General features: G+C 36.1%; 1 protein-coding gene across 2 annotated transcripts in view; it reads left to right on the top strand.

The window, feature by feature from the left end:
• LOC150104404 (poly(ADP-ribose) glycohydrolase-like) overlaps window positions 1–22,422 on the top strand; it is a 351,154-nt gene that overhangs the window by 151,850 nt on the left and 176,882 nt on the right. For both annotated transcript variants that reach the window (XM_090396352.1, XM_090396353.1), the window contains one exon: window positions 16,279–16,395. In XM_090396352.1, coding sequence (XP_090252478.1) covers window positions 16,279–16,395 — 117 coding nt within the window. The remainder of the gene's footprint in view (window positions 1–16,278; window positions 16,396–22,422) is intronic.

The raw sequence follows: 22,422 nt of genomic DNA on the forward strand, positions 1-22,422 counted from the left end.
CACTTTTGCACATAAAAATAAAAGCCAGAAATCACTTAAATGCAAGTGATGACTTGCATGTGGCTCTTTCAAAAAAGGAGCTTCCCTTCAAAAGTATTATATGAATAAACAACAACATAGCCATTAAAAATTGAGATATTGTTTTGTATGTATATGTAGATGTATGTGTTTATTTTTCAATAAATACATTATCTTGCAATAGATGTAATTTCCTAAATAAAGAAATAGAAACACATTTTTCAAGGGGGTGCGAGAACTTATTTTTAGATTCCAGGGGGTGACGATCACTAAAAAGGTTAAGACCCACTGCTTTAGAGAAAGCAGCTGACACAATGAAAAAGGAAAAGTTGGTCCTTGTTGGGGATCTAAATAGCAGAATGGGAAATGATTGTCAGACATACAAAAATATTTTGGGAAAATTTGGAGAAAAGAGCAAAGCTAATAATAATGGCAAATACCAGTTGGATTTCTGCTCAGGACATGGACTGGTTATTACTAACACCAGGTTCCAATATAAAAATGTGCACAAATTCACATGGAGAGAAGAGGCAAGGAATCAGAAAAGTATCATTGACTGTGTTATTGTTGATAGTGATGTTTTCTCCCTGGTGCAGGAAACCAGAGTGTACAGAGGATTTGAAATTGGAAGTGGTCACTATTTAGTCTTGAACAGGATCAAATTGATTTTCATATTGAAAAGAATAACATGTAAGAAAGTTGTAAAGCGAATAAAAGTTGAGCAGCTCTCAGATGTGAATTGTAGACTGAAATACACAAAGATTATTGAAGAAAAAATGAAAGAGTTTGAGAACAGGAACCAAACCTTGGAGATTCAGTGGCAAGCTTGAAGAAAACCCTGATTGATTCAGCCAGAGAGGCATGTGGTGAGGTTGTCTGCAAGGATAGAAAATTCAGAACTTCATGGTGGACACAGAAAGTTAAAGAGGCAGTGAAGGAAAAGAAGAAAGCATATCAAAAGTTCCTGGCAAATAAATCAGCTTATGCTCTTAGAGAATACAGAGACAAATGTAAAGAAAGCTAAACACTTTGTAAAACTAGCTAAACAAAAGTCATGGGAGGACTTTAGCAAGAACATAGAGAATAAATATCAAGAAGGTGGTAAGATATTCTGGAGGTTGTTGAAGAAGCTTAGAAATGGAGGAAAGAGTGCTGTAAAAGGAGTTAGAGATGATAAAAGGTGACATGAAAATGGCGTGTTTAAAGTCCACAAAACAACAATATAGTTCTTTATGGTCTTCCCAGCTGAGCTCTGCTAGTTGGTGCAATGTGAAAATTTGGTCTATTGGTGAATAGTTTCCTCTGAAACCAGCTTGTTCCATGCCTATCATTTCTTCATAGGTGTTTTTTAATCTATTTTGTATAATTCTTATGAATATTTTATAGGTGTGATGGAGTAAATTGATTGGTCTGTAATTGCAGTCTCTTTTGTCTCCTTTCTTGTATATTGGGATGATCTTTCCAGTTCTCCAGTCATCTGGGATCTCTCCTGTTTGTAGCATTTTATTGAATAGGGTTGTTAAATATTCTATTGATATGCTGCCTCCATATAACCACAGTTGAGTAGGGATAGTATCAATGCCTGGTGCTTTATTGTTTTTCATGTGTTTTATTGCATATCTAACTTCTTCTTGAAAAATTTTTGGGTGATCATTGTTTTCTTCTATTGTTGGCATTGTAGTTTTGTTTCCTTGGTGGAAGATAGTCTTAAAATTGTTTGACCAGATTTTTCTTATATATTCAATATTCCCGGTTTCAGTCATCTTGTTGTTTATCATTGTTACTGCTTTTGCTGAGAATTACTTTGTAATTTCTCTTACAGTATCATGGAAGACTTTTAGGTTGTTTTGTTGGTATGCTGCTTGGCATTTCTTAGCTTTTTCTTCTAACCATTTTTCTTTGGCTTTTTTGTATAGGTTATCAACTTTATTATTTAGTGCTCTGTATTTTTCTCTATTCTCTTCATTGTTTTGTTGGTTTACAACTATCTTGGCCTCTCTTTTCTCTTCTATAGTAGCTATGATTTCTTGGGTTATCCACTGTTTGTTTATTTTGGGTTTGGAACCTAGAATGTCTTTTGCAGTTGATAACACTGTTTCTTTTCCTTCTTCCCAGTATTTTCCGCTGTTCTGGAAGATGGAGGGTTTTAATTTCAAGCACATCTGTTCTAAAAATCGACTTCTGCTTGAACTATCTTTTAGTTTTGATAGTTTGATGTTTTCTTCTTTTCTGATATTGTTTTTCCTGTTGAATTTTATCTTCACTTTGGCAGTTAATATTTCGTGGTCAGTGTCAAAATCAAAACTTCTTAATGTTCGTACATTATTTACTGATCTTTTCCATTGTTTGTTTATTATGATATAGTCTATGCAGTTCTTTATATTACCATCTGAAGATGTCCATGTATATTTATTATTAGGACGTTGATAGAACAGTGTGTTTGTAATCATTAGATGGTTTGCTTTACAGAAGTGGAGTAATTGTTCTCCTCTGTTGTTAAGCTCTCCGTATCCAAATTTCCTCATCACATCTTTTTTTGTCTGCTGTGAACTGTCCTATTTTAACATTAAAATCTCCCATGAGTTCTCTATTTTTGGGATTATCTATTTCCTGTTGTATTTCTTTATAGAAATTTTCTATTTCTTCCTCTGAATGGTTACTATCTGGTGCATATATTTGGATTATTTTAATTGTTTGACCTTTTCTTTTGCTTGAAGTTTTGCTGATTATTCTAGGAGACACTGGGTTTATTTCAATTACTGAGTGTGTAAGTTTCTTTTCAATTAATAATGCAACTCCTTCTCTGTGTATGTTATCTTTTCTTCCTGAGAAGTACAGTCTTCCATCTGGTAAATCCATGAATCCATCTCCACACCAATGTGTCTCTGATAAACCTAAAATACTCCATTTCAGTCTTTTTAAATTTTTCTGGACTAATTGCAATTTTCCAGGTCGGTATAGCGATCTTATGTTGAGGGTGGCTACATGTTTCACATTCTTGGCTGACCACATTACTGATTTCCCACCTACTCTATGTGGTCTTCAAGTAGGCGCGTCAGTTGTCCCGTACTCAGTAGCACTATCTCGGTTTGTAGACTTTCTCCTGCTCATGAAGGCTACTAGCATAATAATGTAGCCAGCTTGCCATGCCCCTGCTACATCCTTTGGTCCACGACTCTTTATTCTTTATTCAGAGTAATCCATTTGGGTTTCTCCCATCCGCCACCTGGGGGACGCGCCTGGTAGGAGTGTGGTCTCCAAATATGATATCAAAATTGGAGATGTTAATGTCAGCTCTTTGCTTTATGCAGACGATGTTATACTTCTAAATAAATCTGCTACAGGTTTGCAGGATTTCCTGACTAAATTGAATAACTGTTGTAATAGATATGGTATGAAGGTCAGCAATAAAAAGACAAAAACAATGAAATTAGGCAGAATCGTTGAAAATTTCAACTGCGTTTTGAACGGAGAACCTGTGGAACAAGTAAAACATTTCAGCTACTTAGGCACGATTTTTAGTGAAGATGGTAAATTAAATATAGAAATAGACAACAGAATCAACAAAGCTGGTATGGTAGGAAGTCAGTTGAATAAATTCATAATCCTTTCGTTTAGGGTTACACGGTGATCAGCATTCATTTTAAAAAATTTTTATGGAATTTACAACCGTGTTAAAAATAACTTTTTTTTTTATTATCCCGACATTTCGATCTTCACATCAAGATCATCATCTGGAGCGTACATAAATATACAGGACAAGCTGAGTTACATCATTAACTGTAAGCTAGAGAAACAATGATTTGATCACATGTTATTCTGCTGGCGTGACTGACCTCTGGTGGAAAAAAAATAATAAAATAAAATAAAATAAAACATAAATTTTTACATCAAGCTAAATTCTATTTTTACAATGACAGGAATAAACATTCTTTTAGATGGTTTTCTTTCAGAAACAATTGGTGTCCTATTTTTAGTATTACAATTCTTATTTTTGATTTACAATACTGGTTTTTCTACAGTCCTGTTTATAGTTGTTCTTGGTGAGGAAGGTCGAATATATATCTTCCATATGTTTGGGATTTTTAAACAATCATTGTTGTTCAGATTAGGGTGGTTGCTGATAATCTCACAGTCTTCCTTGAATTTCCGTTCATACCATGTTCTAGTGTGATGTAGATAGCTGGTGGTTTTCCAGTCAATTCTGTATAAGGTATTCAGGGCATGATCAGAAAGGCCAGCTTCATCATAATTATTATATTTAATGTGTCGTTTATGTTCTTTTTGTCTAATAGGAATAGTGTGTCCTGTTTCTCCTATATATGGTATGTTGCAAGTACAATAAATCCTGTATACTCCAGGGTGAGCTAGTGGAGGGAGTGGGTCTTTGTACGAGTTGAGTAAGCTTTTTAATTTTGCAGGAGGTTTAAAGGTGGCTTTGAGGTTGTATTCACTATAAAAATACAACCTCAAAGCCACCTTTAAACCTTCTACAAAATCCTAAATCAAAAAATAACAATTGTAATGCTAAAAATGGGACATCATTGTTACTGAAAAAAAACTTATAAACTTCTTTACTTATCTTCCTCTTTGCAGGTCTATTTATGATGAAATTTGAGGGAGACAAGGGAATTCTTTCATTAGCCATCCCAGAACTTGCTATATATTGGAGATGTGTTGACATTCTTATTATCTAGAAACATGACATTTTAGATTTAAATAACTTTTCAATTTTGCTCATCTTGTTTCTCCTAAAAATTTAATTCGCTATAGAATTCAAGACTGAAGGCCAGTAAGCATTTCTTGATGACCTGATCTCAAAAACATTTGAAAACAGATTCTCATTAGATTTTTACTAAAAGCTCACTGCTGCTGATGGTTATCTTCATTCCTTATTTCTTCCATCCTTCTCAAAAAAATTGGCATTATTCAAACTTTAAAAAACATGCAGTCTAAAAGATGAGGATAGATTAAAGGAAAAAAAATAAATCCAATTTCTGTTCAGTCAGTTCATGCCATGTGGCTATTCCAGAAGTACAGCCAAAAATTTTTTTTCTAATCCTTTTCCACAGCCAAATCTTGACATTTATTCTAGAATCTCTATTTCAGTCCTTTACTTTGGGTAATCTGTCCATTAAAATTGCAATCTATTTAAAATTAATGACATCAATTTGGCCTTTAAGCTTATTCTTACCATAAGCATCTTTCTTTGTTCTCCAAAGGACTAACTCCTTTTAATCCAAAGGTCTTAAAGAATTGCTTGTTCACATGTCTTCCATTTAACAGAAGTTTCAAGATAGTGAGAGCTTCTTAGCAATGTGGCTTCTAACAGGGAGAAAAATCAGGACTGGCTTATCACTCCTTAGTGGGTGATATCGAGTGGTACAAAGCCTCTATGTTATATCTTGAAAAAAACTTTCGTACTCATCAGATTAAAGAGCCAACCACCATCATTACTTAGATTGCTTAACATACATGACTTCAACTTTAATCACCTGCAAGCAATGTTCTGATTTTAATATTACTAGATGGATTTCCTTTTACTCAGAATGAGATGCCAAAATTACCTTAAGGTCGCAAGTATGCAATTTCTTCAAGAAATACCAATTATGGATTTTTTTTTTCTTCATCTTAGTAGACGAAGGCCTGTGTTCAGCTTCTTCTGAGACTGCCAACAGAATCTGCTTTCAAATCACCATGATTCTTTTCAGAGTGAAACTACCACCTTCTAACCTCATATCTTTAGAATTAAAAGCTCTTAAATCTCTAAAGAAAAACAAGTCTTATTGCCAGAGCTGACAAGGGAAAAGCAGTAGTCATAAAAGATAAGAGAGAATATTTTAGAAAAATGTCCTTAATGCTTCATGAGTTCTGTACTTATTGTTCTCCTCTCATCTGATCTTACTACTGATCAAATTAATAAGGTTAATAAACTGATTGATAGCATCTCCATTTTGGATGTAAAATTAACAAAAAAAAAAAAAAAAAACCCAGAAAATCTTTTATTCTCATTCTCCCATATTATCCTGTCTTGCTAAGATCCACAAGCCTGGTGATGTTCCATTAAGAACTGTGGTAGGTAGCATTTGCTGCCCTACATATAATGTCTCTAAATACTTGTTTACATTATTATCTTCCTTCACTGGAAACTCTGCTTCACATACTAAGACCTCTTGGATTTTAAAACTAAAATTGGCAATCTTTGTTTCGTTCCTTCAAATACTATGTATAGTCTAGTATCTTTTTTTTCACAAACATTCCTTAGATAGATATTTTTAATTTGCTTAAACACGATATTCTTCTGGACATTATCAAACCATTTACTTTATTTTATCCACTATTGATTATTTTATTTTATATCAACAGATCAAAGGTATGTTTCTCCTATGTTTGCTAACTACTACATGTAGTGTTTAAAAGAGCATCTCCTTAATGGCATTTCTCCTAAACCTATAGTATGATACAGATGTGTTTATTAAATAACTTAAGGAATTCACAACATATACTGGAATATAAATTAAAATAAACTTTAAGATATACTTCCTGTATTTCGGCAACGTCACGTTGCCATCTTAATGGGAACATAAGATTAAGACACGTACATGCACGCACTAAAACAGCAAATGAAGTCGAAGTGAGGAAACTACTGTTTTTCTTAAAGTCCTGATGGTGTCCCCTAGCGGGCTATATTATGCATTCTTGGCTGTTGGGCTGAAGTTCTCAAGATGTACATCTACCAAATTTCGGGCAGTCTCATGCATCCAAATTTGTTGAGGGTTGGCATGTTTCTTAAGGCTGATGCTGATTCTATGAATAGTCTTTCAAATTTATACTTGCTGCGGTGTATTACTGTGGCTTTCTTCCACCGTATTCTGTGGTGTGTATCCAGAGCATGGTCTGCAAGCCCAGAGTGGCTGTACTGGTGAAATCGGATGTCCTTGTGTTCCAAAATTCTAATATTCACTGTCCTGCCTGTTTGGCCAAAGTAAGACAGCTTACAGCTGCAAGGAACCTGGTATATACAAGGTAGGTCTAGGGGAAGTGGTTGGTCTTTAGTGGAGCAGATAAGGGATGTCAATTTTCTGTATAGTCTGTAACAAGAGGTCAGGTCATGTTTATTCAGGATTTTGGTAATTTTTTCAAGTTTTTTCAGTCTTTATAGAAACTTTTGAAGAGAAAGCCTTAAACTCTGCCCCACAAAAATCTACCATATGGCTTTGCTACATTGATCATGTGTTCGCTATTTGGCCACATGGCTTTGATACACTCCTCTCCTTCTTAACACACTTAAACAATCAACACTCCAGAATCATGTTCACCCTGAAAAAAGAGAAAAACAACAGCCTCCCTTTCCTAGACACACTAGTCACCTGCCAGCCTGATGGAACCTTGGTTTTCTCAGTTTATAGAAAACCCACCCATACAGGTAGGTACATTCACCAACAATCCCCCCCCCCCACACACACACAACAATATGGAGTTACTAAAACTATAGTACTAAACTAATCTGTTCAAATAACAATGCCCTAACCACTGAACTAAATCACATCCTTAACACTTTCTCAGCCAATGGCCACAATCCCCAAAAAATACTAAAACCAGTAAACCACAGCCCCCCTTCACAAAGAAGATTACTCTAAATCCATCACCATTCCCTACATCCAGGGCACCTCGGAAAAAAATTACCAAAATCCTGAATAAACATGACCTGACCTCTTGTTACAGATCATACAGAAAATTGGCAACCCTTATCTGAAGACCAACCACTTCCCCTAGACCTACCTGGTATATACCAGGTCCCTTGCAGCTGTAAGCTGTCTTACTTTGGCCAAACAGGCAGGACAGCGAATATTTGAATTTTGGAACACAAGGACTACATCCAATTTCACCAGTACTGCCATTCTGGGCTTGCAGACCATGCTCTGGATACACACCACAGAATACGGTGGAAGAAAGCCACAGTAATACACCGCAGCAAGTATAAATTTGAAAGACTATTCATGGAATCAGCATCAGCCTTAAGAAACATGCCAAACCTCAACAAATTTGGATGCATGAGACTGCCCGAAATTTGGGAGATGTACATCTTGAGAACTTCAGCCCAACAGCCAAGAATGCATAATACAGCCTGCTAGGGGACACCATCAGGACTTTAAGAAAAACAGTAGTTTCCTCGGTTTTAGTGCCTGCGTGTATGTATCTTAATCTTATGTTCCCATGAAGATGGCAATGTGACGTTGCCGAAATATAGGAAGTATATCTTAAAGTTTATTTTAATTTATATTTCAGTATACGTTGTGAATTCCTAGTTATTTAATAATCATGTGCAACCAACGTATAAGCCTTTCTACGAGAGATACAGATATGTGTATGATATATTTGCAATATGGCATGATTTTCCATCAGATTTAAAAAGAGTTTTAAATCTGATGGAAATAAATATAATTCATCTTAGAATTCAGTTCACAATTAGAGAGGGAAAACAATCAGCTACCATTTCTAGATTTATTGATTCTTTGTCAGCCTGATGGTAGTATGCGATTCTCAGTTTTTTTAAAAGAAATGTGTATTAATCCATGGCTTCTCATCATCATGAGATTATTCAAGTATATCAAATATACATTTGTAAAAAAATCATTGTAATGTCCTTTATCTGCAAAGCATTTAGGCTCTTGCAGAAATCGCTTGGATTTTGTTTCCATATATTAAAAGAATTTTGAAACGTATTGCTAAAGTTCTAAGACTTCTCAACATTTTGGTGTCATTTCATCCTTTCAGGAAGATTTCTACCTTCCTTTCCTCACCTAAAGACTAGCTTACTCCTCTCAGCTTTTCAGGTGTCTGCCAGATCTACCTTGGACAGTCTGGTAGACCTGCAGCTGTCCATTATGTGAGGGACATAAATATAAATACATAAATACATGATGAGGGACATAATATATTGTGCTAAACATGCTATCCTGACCAAACCTAGGATACTTTGGGGAGAAAAGAGCAAGCCTTTACATAAAATCACAAAAGTATATTCCTTGTTGAACAGTTATACAAAGAGTATAACTGTTCAACAAGTTATACTCTTATTGTCTTACTGTGTGTGTCCATGCATGCATTGTGCATATAAGTTTATTGTTTTTTATTTTATTTATTTATTTTTTTTTAATTAGTAATTTGTTGACCATTTGCTATCTTCTTTCTCTTCATGTAGCTTCCAATGGTGCTGCACCCTCTCAGTGAGAGAGAGTGCAGCACCATTTCCTTCCATTTCTCTCTCTCCATTCGTGGCTTTTCTTTTTGTTTCTGCATAGCCATGTGATAAGGTCCATGATCTTATATCTTCAAGCCATGTCCTTCATTTTTTTGCTTCTTGATCCCTTTCCAATAATTTTCCTTCTAAAACTGTTATCCTCTGTCCTGCTGAACCTCTCAGTACACATCCTGCCAATCTCATCTTTCTCTGAATCATTTCCTGTAATGAAGATCTCTGTGTTCTCATTCTCTGTAGGACATCTGTAATTGTCAAATATTCTGTCCATGAGATTTTCAGAGTTCTCCTATAGCACCACATTTCAAAGGCCATCATCTGTTGTCTTACTCTCTCTCTCTTCTTGAATATCCAGGTCTCACTATCCATATGTGAAAATCATTCTTATCATTCTTTTCTTTGTATCGATACCTGCAGATCTTTATTTTTCCAGAAGGTATCTTTAGCTATGGCTGTTCTTATTTTTATTTCTTTATATTGCTTTCCATATGCAGTAAAGTAGGTGCCTACATATTTGTATTCTGTTGTATGTTCAATTTTCATATTGTTTATGAATATTTCTGGCACGGATCTGTTTTCTTTTGAGATTTTCATAAATTTGTCTTTTTTGCATTTATATCTAATCCAAACTCTTTAACTTCTTCAATTAGTGGCTGCAGTAATTTGATTAATTTGTTTCTGTTTTCTGCCATTAGAATGATATCATCAGAATATCTAAGACTGTTGTATTTTATACCATTGATACTAATTCCTGTTTTTTGTTTTTTAATCTTTTTCATCACTGTCTCACTATAGATATTAAATAGATTTGGTGAAAGGATGCAACCTTGTCTAACTCCTTTTTATTTGCACTACTCAAGAGTTAAACAGCTGCATTTTCTATTTGGTGTAAATCATTTTTATAATCTTAAGTACGTGATCTTCTATGTCTAATTTATCAAATATATTGAACATTTTACTATGTTTTACCTGGTCAAAGGTCTTCTGCAAGTCTATGAAGCATATGTGAATGTTCCTATTTCTATTAGTATTTTTAGTTTCAGGATAGCATTAATGGTTCCCATTCCTCTTCTGAAGCTTAATTCACTGATTAAGGTTCTTTTAATTTCTTTGTTAACAATGGTTAAAATAATTTTAGATGCATGGAATATTAGACTCACAGTTCTGTAATCCTTGCAGTTTTGTGCATTATTTTTCTTTGGAATTGGTATGCAGATGTTGTAAAAACTCCAGGTAATTCTATTGTTTTATAGATGTATTGAATGGATTCCACTAAATAGTTGTTATTATTGCCAGTCAAAGCTTTCAGCAGCTCAGCCAGGATATTATCGCACCCAGGGGATTTATTATTAGGAAGATTCTTAATTGCGTGTTCTATTTTCTTTCTTGTCGGTAGAGTGATATCTGTTGTTACGTTTAACTTAAGGTGTTGTGAATCATCTATCATGTTACCATTATCATCAGCATCATAGAGATCTGATAAGTACTCCACCCATCTTCCATTTATCTTTACCTTATCAGTGATTATGTTTCCATCTTTGTCCTTGATTTTATTAGACTGTGTACATTTTGCTTTTTCATTAAGTTCTTTCACCTTCAGGAATGCTTCTCCAATTTTGTTACTAGTTTGTAATTCTTCTATTTCGGTGTATTCTCTATTTATCCAGTTTTTTTTCTGTCTCCTGCATAACTGTTTGATTCTTTTATCCAATGTTTTATATCTTAATCTTTCTTCTTCATTTGCTCCTCTTTTCCATGTTCTACTTTCATCGATAAGGTTGATTACTTCTTGTGTTATCTATGTTTTTTTCTTTCTTTCTTCTTGTTTATTGATGTGGTTTTTAGCAGATGTTATGATATCTGTTTGTAGTCTACTCCACTGAGAGGGTTCATTTTTGTTTTGCAACTGTGCAAACTAGTCTTCTCAGTGCCGGTCCCAAGCCCGGATAAATGGGGAGGGTTGGCGTCAGGAAGGGCATCCAGCCGTAAAAAAAAACATGCCAAAACCCAGGATGAAATGTTAGATAACAGAGAAAGGATCACAGCTAGGGCGTCCCCTGTAAGCGACGCGCAGTTCTGTCGCCCGAGGACTGTGAGAAGTGGGCTAGGGCTACTGAACCAAGGACGGGTTCAGCTAAAGAAGCGAGTCTAACAGAAAGAGTGTGTGTGTAAAGTAAGAATCGGGTCGCTGAATATGGGTACGATGAATGGGAAGAGTAGGGAGATAGTGGACATGATGAGAAGAAGGAAGCTGAAGATCTTGTGCATGCAGGAGACAAGGTGGAAAGGCAATAAAGCAAAGGAGCTGGCAGAGGGATATAAACTGTTTTATAGCGGTGTGAATGAGAAGGGAAGAAACGGAGTTGGAATTATCATCGATAAGGAGCTAAAGAGTGAAGTCAACGAGGTGTGCCGGAAGAATGATCGGATTATGAGCGTTAAGCTTGAGATGGGAGGAAGTATGGCTACTATAGTGTGTGGCTATGCCCCGCAAGTAGGTTGTGATGATGATGAGGAGAAAGAGACATTCTGGAGAGAACTTGACCAAGTAGTAATGGGAATCCCTGATGGTGAGAGAGTGATCGTCGGAGCAGATCTGAACGGGCATGTAGGAAGGCGACGAAGTGGTGAAGAAAGGGTACATGGAGGTTGGAGTAGTGGTGAAAGAAATGAAGAAGGTAAAAAAATCATAGAATATGCTGTGGCCTTCGATCTGGCTATAGCTAACACGTGGTTCAAGAAGAGAGTTGGGCATCTGATAACCTATAAGAGCGGGGATATAATGAGTCAGATTGACTATATTATGTGCCGTAGGAAACATCTGAAGGAGGTGAAAAACTGTAAAATGATTAATGGAGAAAGTGCAGCAGCACAGCACAGCACAGGTTGGTTGTGGTAGACTGTGATATAAAAGGGGAAAAGAAGAATAGACGGAAGTGGTGGGTACAGAGGAGAATAAAGTGGTGGAAATTGGAAGAGGAAGGACCAAGGAATAAGTTTAAAGAAGAGGTATTGAAAGAAATGAAGTTACCAGAGGATGTGGAAGAATGGTGGGACGTTAATAGTCGGAATATTAGAAAAATTGGAGAAGAGGTGCTTGGTATAACATCAGGAAAGGGACCACCTGAGGATAAGGAGGCATGGTGGTGGAATGAGGAGGTGCAGTTGGAGATCAAGGAAAAGAAAGAGGCAAAGAAAAAATGGGACATGACTGGAACTAGAGCCGACAAGGAGGCATATAGATTAGCAAAGAAAAATGCAAAGAGAGCTGTGGCAAGGGCGAAAGCGAGGGCAGTTGATGAGGTTTATGAAGAACTGGAGAGAAACAGTGGCGAATCTCAGTTGTTGAGAATAGCGAAAGCCAGAGATAAGGCCTCGAAAGACATAACATCAGTCAAGCAGATAAAGGATGCCTCAGGAGTAATATTACAAGACGAGGACAAAATCAGAGGAAGATGGAGAGAATATTTCCGAAAACTACTAAATGAGGAGAATCCGAGAGAGGTGCGAGGATGGAGAGGTAAATGAGAGACCGGTGCAAGACATAAGTAGAGAGGAAGTGGTGTTTGGGTACTGAGAAAAATGAAGAATGGAAAGGCTGTGGGAGCAGACCAGATACCTGGGGAAGTGTGGAAAAGTTTGGGCAGTGAGGGCATGGATATGTTATGGGATCTGATGTGTAAAATAGCCCAACAGGAAAAGATACCAGAGGAATGGAGGAAAAGTATTCTTGTCCCAATCTACAAAGGAAGAGAAGATGTTCAAGACTGTGGCAACTATAGAGGAATCAAGCTGATGTCACACACATTAAAAATATGGGAAAGAGTAATTTAGGCAAGGTTACGGCAGGAAACGAAAATTGGTGAGGAGCAGTTTGGATTTATGCCAGGAAGAGGGACAACGGATGCAATATTTGCGCTAAGGCGATTGATGGAGAAATATAGAGAGATGCAATTGGATCTGCACATGGTGTTTATAGACCTGGAAAAGGCATACGACAGAGTGGCCAGGCAGGAGGTATGGAGGTGTATGAGGAAGAAGGGGGTGTCGGAGAAATACTTGAGGTTGGTGAAGGAGATGTATGAGGGAACAGAAACTCAGGTCAGGTCTAGTGTCGGCATGACAGAAGAGTTCCCTATTGTCGTAGGGCTACACCAAGGGTCAGCTCTGAGCCCCTACCTCTTTGACCTGGTCATGGATGTACTAGTGGAGGATGTCAAGAAGGAGGCACCATGGAGCATGCTGTTTGCCGATGACATTGTTCTATGCGAATCATCCCGAAAGAAGCTTGAAAATACCCTGGAAGAGTGGAGAAAGGCATTGGAGGAGAGCGGCATGAGAATTAACCGGGTGAAGACTGAATATATGTCAACGGGGAGTGACGAGGATACCGTCATACGACTCCAGGGTGAAAGACTAATTTCAGGGAAGAAATTCAAGTACCTTGGGTCGGTTGTCGAGAGGAATGGTGACCTGGATGAGGAAATACAGCACCGAATAACATGCGGTTGGATGAATTGGAGGAAGATGAGCAGGGTCCTGTATGACAAGAGAGTGAGTTGTAAGAGGAAAGGAAAGCTCTATAAGATGGTCGTGAGGCCGGCGATGTTCCATGGTGCGGAGACGTGGCCTATAACCAAGGCACAGGAGAGGAAGATGGAGGTAGCGGAGATGCGGATGTTGAGATGGATGAGTGGTGTGATAAAGAAGGACAGGATAAGGAATGACTACATCAGAGGGACGGTTAAGGTGGGACCAATTGGCAAGAAGATACAAGAAAGTAGGCTGAGGTGGTTTGGACATGTTGAGAGGAAGGGTGAGGAGTATGTTGGTAAACGAGTGGAGTATATGGAGTTGGAGGGAAGGAGGAAAAGAGGCAGGCCCAAGCTCAGGTGGAGGGATAAGATGACAGAGGATCTTTGGGAGAAAGGATGGAGTCCGAAGGATGCTCTGGACCAGAGAACTTGGAAGAGGAAGGTTAAAGATTGGTGCGCCGACCCCGTTTAACATGGGATAAGGCAGACTGAAAGAAGAAGAAGAACTGTGCAAACAGCAGTTCTGGAACATTTTCATTAAATTTTGATTTTACTAATGGATTTTGTACCATTTGCAGATCCCATTTTAGGGGTTGACTTCTTTTAATTTTTATTGTTTTCAGGCAAATATTCATCTTCATTGTCTATGATCAGATTAGGGCCGGTTTGATCATTAGGCGAACCTAGGCAATCGGCTAAGGGCGCTAAGACTTCGGGGCATATGTTTGTGAGTATGAATACGTATAGAGAGACAATGCATAGGGGCGCCTAAATTTTCTTTGCCTAGGGGCATCAGATACTCTCGGACCGGCCCTTGATCAGATCCAGAGTCAGCACTTGGCATCACCATATTCCATTGAAGTAACATTTACTGACCACAATATAGTCTGATTTTTGTATCTTCCATCCGGACTTTCCCATGTGTATCCTGCTGTTAGATTTTGCTCAAAATAAGTGTTAGTTATGATGAGACTGTGCTTGTTACAGAAATCAATCAATTTTTGTCCTTGCTCATTGCAAATTCCAAGTCCAAATGGCCCATGTGTGTAGATGTTCTCTCTCTGATCCAACTTTTGCATTACAGTCACCCATAGCACAAATAACTCGATCTTTCTTGCCTCCAACTTCCTTTATAGGTTTGGTTAGGACACATTAGATTTGCTGTCTTATGCTATATTGGCATGTTTGAAATTACTTCTGTGTTTTTGCATTATAGATGTGTTCTGTTGTCAGTATACTAAATACACAATGATACCTTAGATACTAAGGCAAAAATTCTACATCTATTACATTTATTTTCATGTAAGTTTCAGTCTTATTCTTTAATTTCTATAAACCTTGATAGCTTACGTACTTATTCTGAAAAAGAAATTGGCGTTTTTTTATGTTTATTTGTTAACAACCAATAAAAATACCTAATTCTGTTCATAATAGTTATACTTATTGAGGTTAAGTTAGGAGAGAGTTTCAAAGCTAATGCTGATTCTAAAAACAGAATCGGTTTATAGTGATTTCTGTTCACTAGAGTTGTCCTCTTCCATTTAATCCTTAGTGAAAGGGGTATCCAGAACATTCTTCCATTTCTGACTTGCTGTTACTGGTGATAGCATATGTAGCTTTAGGTTCTTCAAAATGGATGTTATAGAGATCTATCATTCTGCTGAAATTAGGCTAAGATGTGCAAACATGGATTTACACGCTCGTGTGAAAGAGGATGAAGCTAGCCCTTCAGAGAATGGATGAAGGTTGCTATTATTTTGTTGTGATCTTGTGAGAGGGAAATAGAGTATTTTGTCTATTTTATAAAGATTATAGCTATTGACTTAAAAGGATGACACTGGCAACTGAGTTTTTGGGCAAGATTTGTTTCATTAAAGCATATATTCCTTGCTCTCTCTGTGTGTGTGTGTTGTGAGAATACCATACTTTTAGGACAGATGGTGGTGCAACTGCTCTGTGTATGTTTGGGTAGGTTTTCTATAAACAGAAAAGGATAATTAAATATTTGAAAGACTGAATCATCTTCACTTCTCTCCTTGATATCAGCTATTTTTGAAATCAGTCATCATGTAAGATTAATGTTGTTGTTTGTTTCCTTTATCTTCTTCAGTTTGATTTACCCCTTTATTATGAAGTTTTTCAGCTTTTTTACATGAATTTAACTTCTTAAATCACAAAGTATCATAAATGTGGAAGCATGGTATGCACAAAAAATACAATATAAGCAGTATTTGATTAAACTTGATGTTGATTTATATACTTATGAAATGTGTCTTATTTTACCATTAAGCCAATAATAAGTGTAAATCATCAAGTTAGTTGTAAATATGAATATATTATTCATAACCACAAAAATTTAAATTTTCCATGAAATTTCATTGATAGTTTTATAAAAAATTAAAAAAAAATTATATTTATGTCATAAGAATTTATATGTAGCACTTATTTAAAACTTTTTCTTAGCCATATTTAAGAGATGGAGATCCTCCCCGCCCATATCCAGATAGTTATCAAGATAAATGGGATTCTGATCATGTTCGAATGCCATGTTCTCCAGAGAGTTTATATCCCATTGATGATGTAGGTTTTATTAAAGAGGATTGACATTGTTGATTTATATATGATTTAAATGCATTAATTCTGTAGTATAATTAGCTTACTGATGCATGAGCAACATGAAAGTTGGATATGTATACCCTTGTTTAACTTAATAATAGGTTCATTGTTGGAATGTGTTGATTAATTTTGTATATAGAGTTTGGAATTCAGAATTGAAGTTCATCAAATAATGGAATTAGCTTAGCTCCCTTTCTGGTAAGTAACGTTGGGTAAGTCATTCAGTAGAGTTCTCTCCAGTCACATGCATAGAATTCTTTCTTTTAAGGTTGCACGGTGGTCAGCATTCATATTGAAGAATTTATGGAGACACAACACGTGTTAGAATAATTACTTAAACTTTAGGAAGGTAACATTCACCATTTTGACCTCTGTATTGAGGTCATCATCAGGAAAAATACATATGTATAAGATACAAGCTACATGATGCTGCACTATACAAAAGTAAGATGAATCTGCTTGTTAATTATTTAACCTAGCCTGACCTCTTGTGGAATTCAATTCCAGTCAATTCTGGAAAAGCTCCAAGTCCCTACACCACACCAAAACCTGGGTTGAAAGAAAATTCAAAGAAGCTTGTGAAATGCTGAAACATTATCCAAACCTGAACAAAAATGATGGATTAATCATTCCAAGAATATGGAGGATCCATCTGCAATCCGTATAGCAACAAGAACAAGCCCAAACAGTAGATCTCAATACAAGAGGACTTTAGAAATGTTTAATGTAGTTCCGTTTATATTTTGTTTTTATTTAAATTTTCTATATATATTTATATTATTTTATTTATTTTTATTTTTAGTTTTTTCCACGAGAAGTCAGGCCAGGTTAAACAATTAACAAACATTTAGATTCACCTTACTTTTGTATAGTGCAGTGTCATGTAGCTTGTATTTATACATATTTATTTTTCCTGATAATGACCTCAGTACAGAAGTTGAAACGTCAAATTTTATTTTCCTAAAGTTTAAGTAAAGTAATTATTTTAACATCCGTATTGTGTCTCCATAAATTCTTCACTATGAAGACATGCATAGAATGGCATATACGTTGTTTTGGATTACTGATGTAAACATACTTTGTGTGTTGGGGGAACCTTAATCTCTGGTCTAAAAGAAATGCATTATAATTTAGCATTAGAAATAAATACAATGTATTTTTAGCATTGCTAAAATTGGCATTCCCACTACTTTTATTTTATTTTATTATTATTTTTTTATGTGGTTGCTACCTATGAAAGGTTATTACTTAACATATAATACATTTGTACTGTGGGTTGGCTAAGGATTTTTCCCCCCATTTTTTATCAGTTTTATATTTTATATATTTTTTGTAATTTTTTTAAAATTTATTTTTACATAGTCCGGAAACCCTGCTCTAGAGACCAAACATGGAACTTTTTCAGCCACTTCAGGCCTCCAATAAGCAGGGCAGTGGTCTCATGCCTGGTGATGAAATTCATCTTCCACCTAAAGACAATCACAAACATCCATGTCTATTGGAGGGATTCGAACCTGCAACCTGTTGGCTGGAGAGTGGGTATGCTAACCACTTGGCCAATCAGGCCAACAAATAGAATAGAACAAGATGGATGCACTATATTCAGGAAAGAGGATAGGGCAGAAAGGGAATGGGGCTTTTGCTAATGATAGCAGTGGCAAACCAGAGTAGAGATCAAAATGGCAGTGATGGAAGTATGAGTAATACAGCCAAAGGATTTGAAGTTGTATGGTGTTAGGTAGAGATTGACAAGGACAAAATGCATAGCTGCATGCTGCTATAGGCCAGGATCATCAAGGACTGTGAACTCCATAGACAAACAAATCTGAGGAATACAAGGAGGACTATCTAATAACAGTCTTCTTTGGATGATTTCACCTATATAGACTGCGGGAAGGGAAGACAATTTTATAATTACTGTAGAATAATTATCTTAAGCAGCATGTGATGGAATGGATTTGTGATACACGAACATTTAATTTAGTAATGGCTTCTTAAGATCTGTACTTAAATGAGGTATCTGCTTTGCCAACATTTGTGGGGGCGGGGAGATGGTGCAATTTTAACTTGGGAAGTGGAAAATCCTGGGAGACATGAATAATAATAATAAAGAGGATATATATATATATGTATAAACTATATAAGGCAGGTGATTATGATAGACTGAGAAAGTAACTGGTCAGATCAAGGTTTTTCGCATGAAAAAGTGCATACTAAAGAAATCAGTAGTGCATGTAATGTGGCCAGAGGATGTCTGAAGCTATATCTGACTGCATTCATAGAATTAGGTAATTGCATGAGAGATAAATGGTTAAATAGTATTGTGTATTGAAGAGCGGTAGCTATAAGTGAGAAAGGTAAAATCAGACCATAGAAAATAATTGTTCAGACAAAGGACTGTTATACATTTTGCAGGACAGTTCTTTGCCTGTAATTATGCCTTTTGACAATATTGGTATTTTGCAAGGAAAGAAAACAAAGTTCATATTTATTTCAAGAAATGTTATTGGAAGTTTTTTTTCACTTGGTTAGACTATAATAAATTTAGTTTAATCCTTTATCCAAGTGTAAGCAAACAAATTGTGGGAGGTACTAAGACAAGGAGTGATGAGAGCTTGGTCCATCTTTACCACGAGCTGCCTCAGTCCTGAAGATACTTCAGGCACAAACTGTGTTTGCTTACACTTGGATAAAGGATTAAACTAAATTTATTGTAGTCTAACCAAGTGACAAAAACTTCCATCATCTTTCTCTAAATCCAGAGTAATTTAATAATAAGGTGAGACACCTTTTGGCAACTCGTATAGGTAAATATGACTTCTCCATTGCTTCCACCTTGGTATCACCACCTCTGGACCTGGCTCCCAGTGATGAGACCTCAATAAATGTCGAAACTAGTTTGGGTAGTGGCCCTTCCCTTAATGCATAGCATTATACATGTCCGCAAGGAGATGTGCTTTGCATTATGGGAGATACTAAGACAAGGAGTTATGAGAGCTTGGTCCACCTTTACCATGAGTTGCCTCATTCCATTAAGTTACTTTAGGGGCAAACTTTGTTTGCTTACACTTGGATAAAGGATTAAACTAAATTTATTCAAGTAATGTTACTTTAAAAAACTATAAATATTTAACATAATGATTTTCAGTGCCAGTATTTGAAAATTGTGCAAAAATAACTTTTGCAGTATTGCCAATGAAATGAAAGAACATAAATTGTCTTGTTCCATTGCTCTGATTTGATGAATAAAAAACAGCAAATTTACTACTACTAAATAAATTCATTGCAAAGGCTGATCAGTAGTAATTTCAAGATTGAGTATTTATTTGCACAGACTTGAAATTCATTTTTATTCTTGGGAAGAGTACACAATAAATAAATATCCTGTTGTCTCAGGATAATAAATTTTAAACTTGGCCACCCATCTAGCATTGCTGTAAAATTCTCCTTATTTTTGTTATGTTATGAATATTTAAGATATTATATATTTAAGAGGTTCTTCTGATTGCGTCTATTATCAATATTCTATCATCAACTTTATATTGCTATCAACCGCATCTTTTATTCCTTTTGCACGTGCACTTTAAGCATAACTTATTTCTCCTACTTTACTCAAATAAAACTATAATCTGCTTAATATAAACTTCGCTATTAATCATTTATAATCTTCTTTATGTCCACACAACTAGTGAATGACCTTTGTTATTAGTGTATCCACGATAAACAGGTCACCAACTCTCAAACTATGCAATTTAGAAAAAATTTATTTGTTTAATGACTGTCTCATTCTAAATTATATATATAGCTTGAGAATTTAAGTATGGAACATATGCAAGATCAAATTTAACATACACAATCCTTTACAGCTAGTCATGGCAATTCTTAATTAAACAGACTCGCAGGTTCGCTAAATTTGTTGGAGACAGTGCATTGGCAAATAGATCAGACAAGATAATTACACAAACAAAACATTTTATTTTAACCTAGTAAAATAGTACAATGCACAAACAAATAGGAGACATTAACTCTCTAAGGCCTATTACATACACAGTAGGCAAAATATGTGACTAAACATTATACACACAACACTCAGTTAACCCTGTCACAATGCTTAGATATGTAAATTAGACATGTAGGTGCTTCTTATGTTACACTTAGCTAAACTTCGTTCACTTCATATATAGGTTAACATTCGTTTTCCCTTTCATTACTGCAACTTATTAACTAAGTACAACAATTTCCTGTCAGCACACATACAATTCTCAGTTGTAAGCTTTTATGACATTAACAAAATTGTGCTTACTTACATTGACTTACAAACGCAGTTCAATCAACTTGGACAAATCTCAGCTATTTTAGCTTGACGTTGCATCTTCTTCCTGGGTACTGGCTGTTGCCTGGACGATCCTGGTGTTTCTGCTGTAGAAGTTTGATGAGAAAGTTTAGATTGATCTTCCATCGGGAAACTGGAATGGAACTACCGAAGTCACCGCGATTTCTAACGGGTAACCATGCTCTCGTAGCACGTCCTTACATCCACAAGAAATACATCAAAATAACAGCCCCCCCCCCATACCTGGGGGTGATGTACCTGGAACCAAAATCTGGAGACGAAAAAAAACCCAGAGCTCAGAGAGAGCGTTTTAGCCCCTTTTATATTGTTACTACTTCTTTGTTTTCCAGGATTACCTGCGAGAATGATGACATCACTTCTGCTCCCTCCGTTCTTGGGGGGGGACATATTTCTATATTTGCATGACCTTGCAAACTTTTGTTTTTACTTTGTCATTGCTATAATATGGGTTAATCTCTTACTTTCTGTTTTACATATACTTTAATATATATTAATTAATGCATTTTAACAGTAGAGGTATAACATTCATTTTAATACATTATAATTTCTATATGTTCAGAAACCTCGGACAAGAAAAGAAATTCCAAATAACACAGTACAATTTAAGACAAGTTACAGAAAAGTTGCTCTGTTACAGTTAATCCACTAATGGCTGAGGAGAGTAATTACATGATAAAGGATAGAATACCGATGAAGTTTTGATCCATAAAAAATGCTAATGTGAACTGATTATTTCATCTATCTCATCTGGTAGAGAGGTTAAATTGGCAGTATGCAGTACTGTTCAAACCAGTTTTAATTAATGGTTCCAAGATTTGACCAGAAACTAGAACCTACAGATGTGATAGTTCTGAAAAAAACTTGGAAAGGTTGGCATCAGTGGTAGAATTATATAAAAAATAAAGACATCAGAAAGTAAGTTAACATTGTTAGCATTCAAGAATGTGTGTCCGATCTAAGGTGAATAATGATCAATCCCACCTTCTCATGGTGTGCCTCTTTCCACAAAAAAAAAGCTTTGGCATACTCATCAAGCATTCCCACTACAAAAGGATATTTTCCTAGTTGGAGGAAATGCCAACTAGGCCACAAATGGTAATGACCCTCATCAGTGATGAAACACCACCATACTGCTTCTTGAAGACTTGAAAGCAGATGTCATGTTTAGCCTCCAGAGCAGTTCTGATTTTGTGTCCTCCCCTCTTTTCTCCATGATGTGTTAGTGATATCCTTCAAGGACATGCCATATGTATAGAGACTCAAAACCTCCTACAGTTGATGAGTATGTCAGTAAAAATAGTTGTGATTCAGTCTATCCATCAGTTAGCACACAAGCCTGAATCAGTAATGAGTCAGAGGCATTGTGGTCAGCTGGCTCATCTCATTGATACATACTCTGCCATGTTATGGCTGGATGGGAAGAATCCAAGTAGTGGAATGTAGGAGGCACAGTCGATGCCAAGTATTGGCAAGGGGAATTGTCACTCACTGTTTGGGTATCATATCCAAAAATCTATTTCCTCTCACTCCATGCCACTCTATCCTTACATCTAATCCAAAACTACACTCTCTGACTGAAATAAATTTCCTTTAAAAACTAACACAAACAAATAAGCCAAATCAAGCACAATATAGAA

Source organism: Typopeltis vanoorti, chromosome 8, assembly GCF_054136105.1.
Source record: "Typopeltis vanoorti isolate ZY-2024b chromosome 8, IOZ_Tvanoo_1.0, whole genome shotgun sequence".
Lineage (NCBI taxonomy): Eukaryota > Metazoa > Arthropoda > Arachnida > Uropygi > Thelyphonidae > Typopeltis > Typopeltis vanoorti.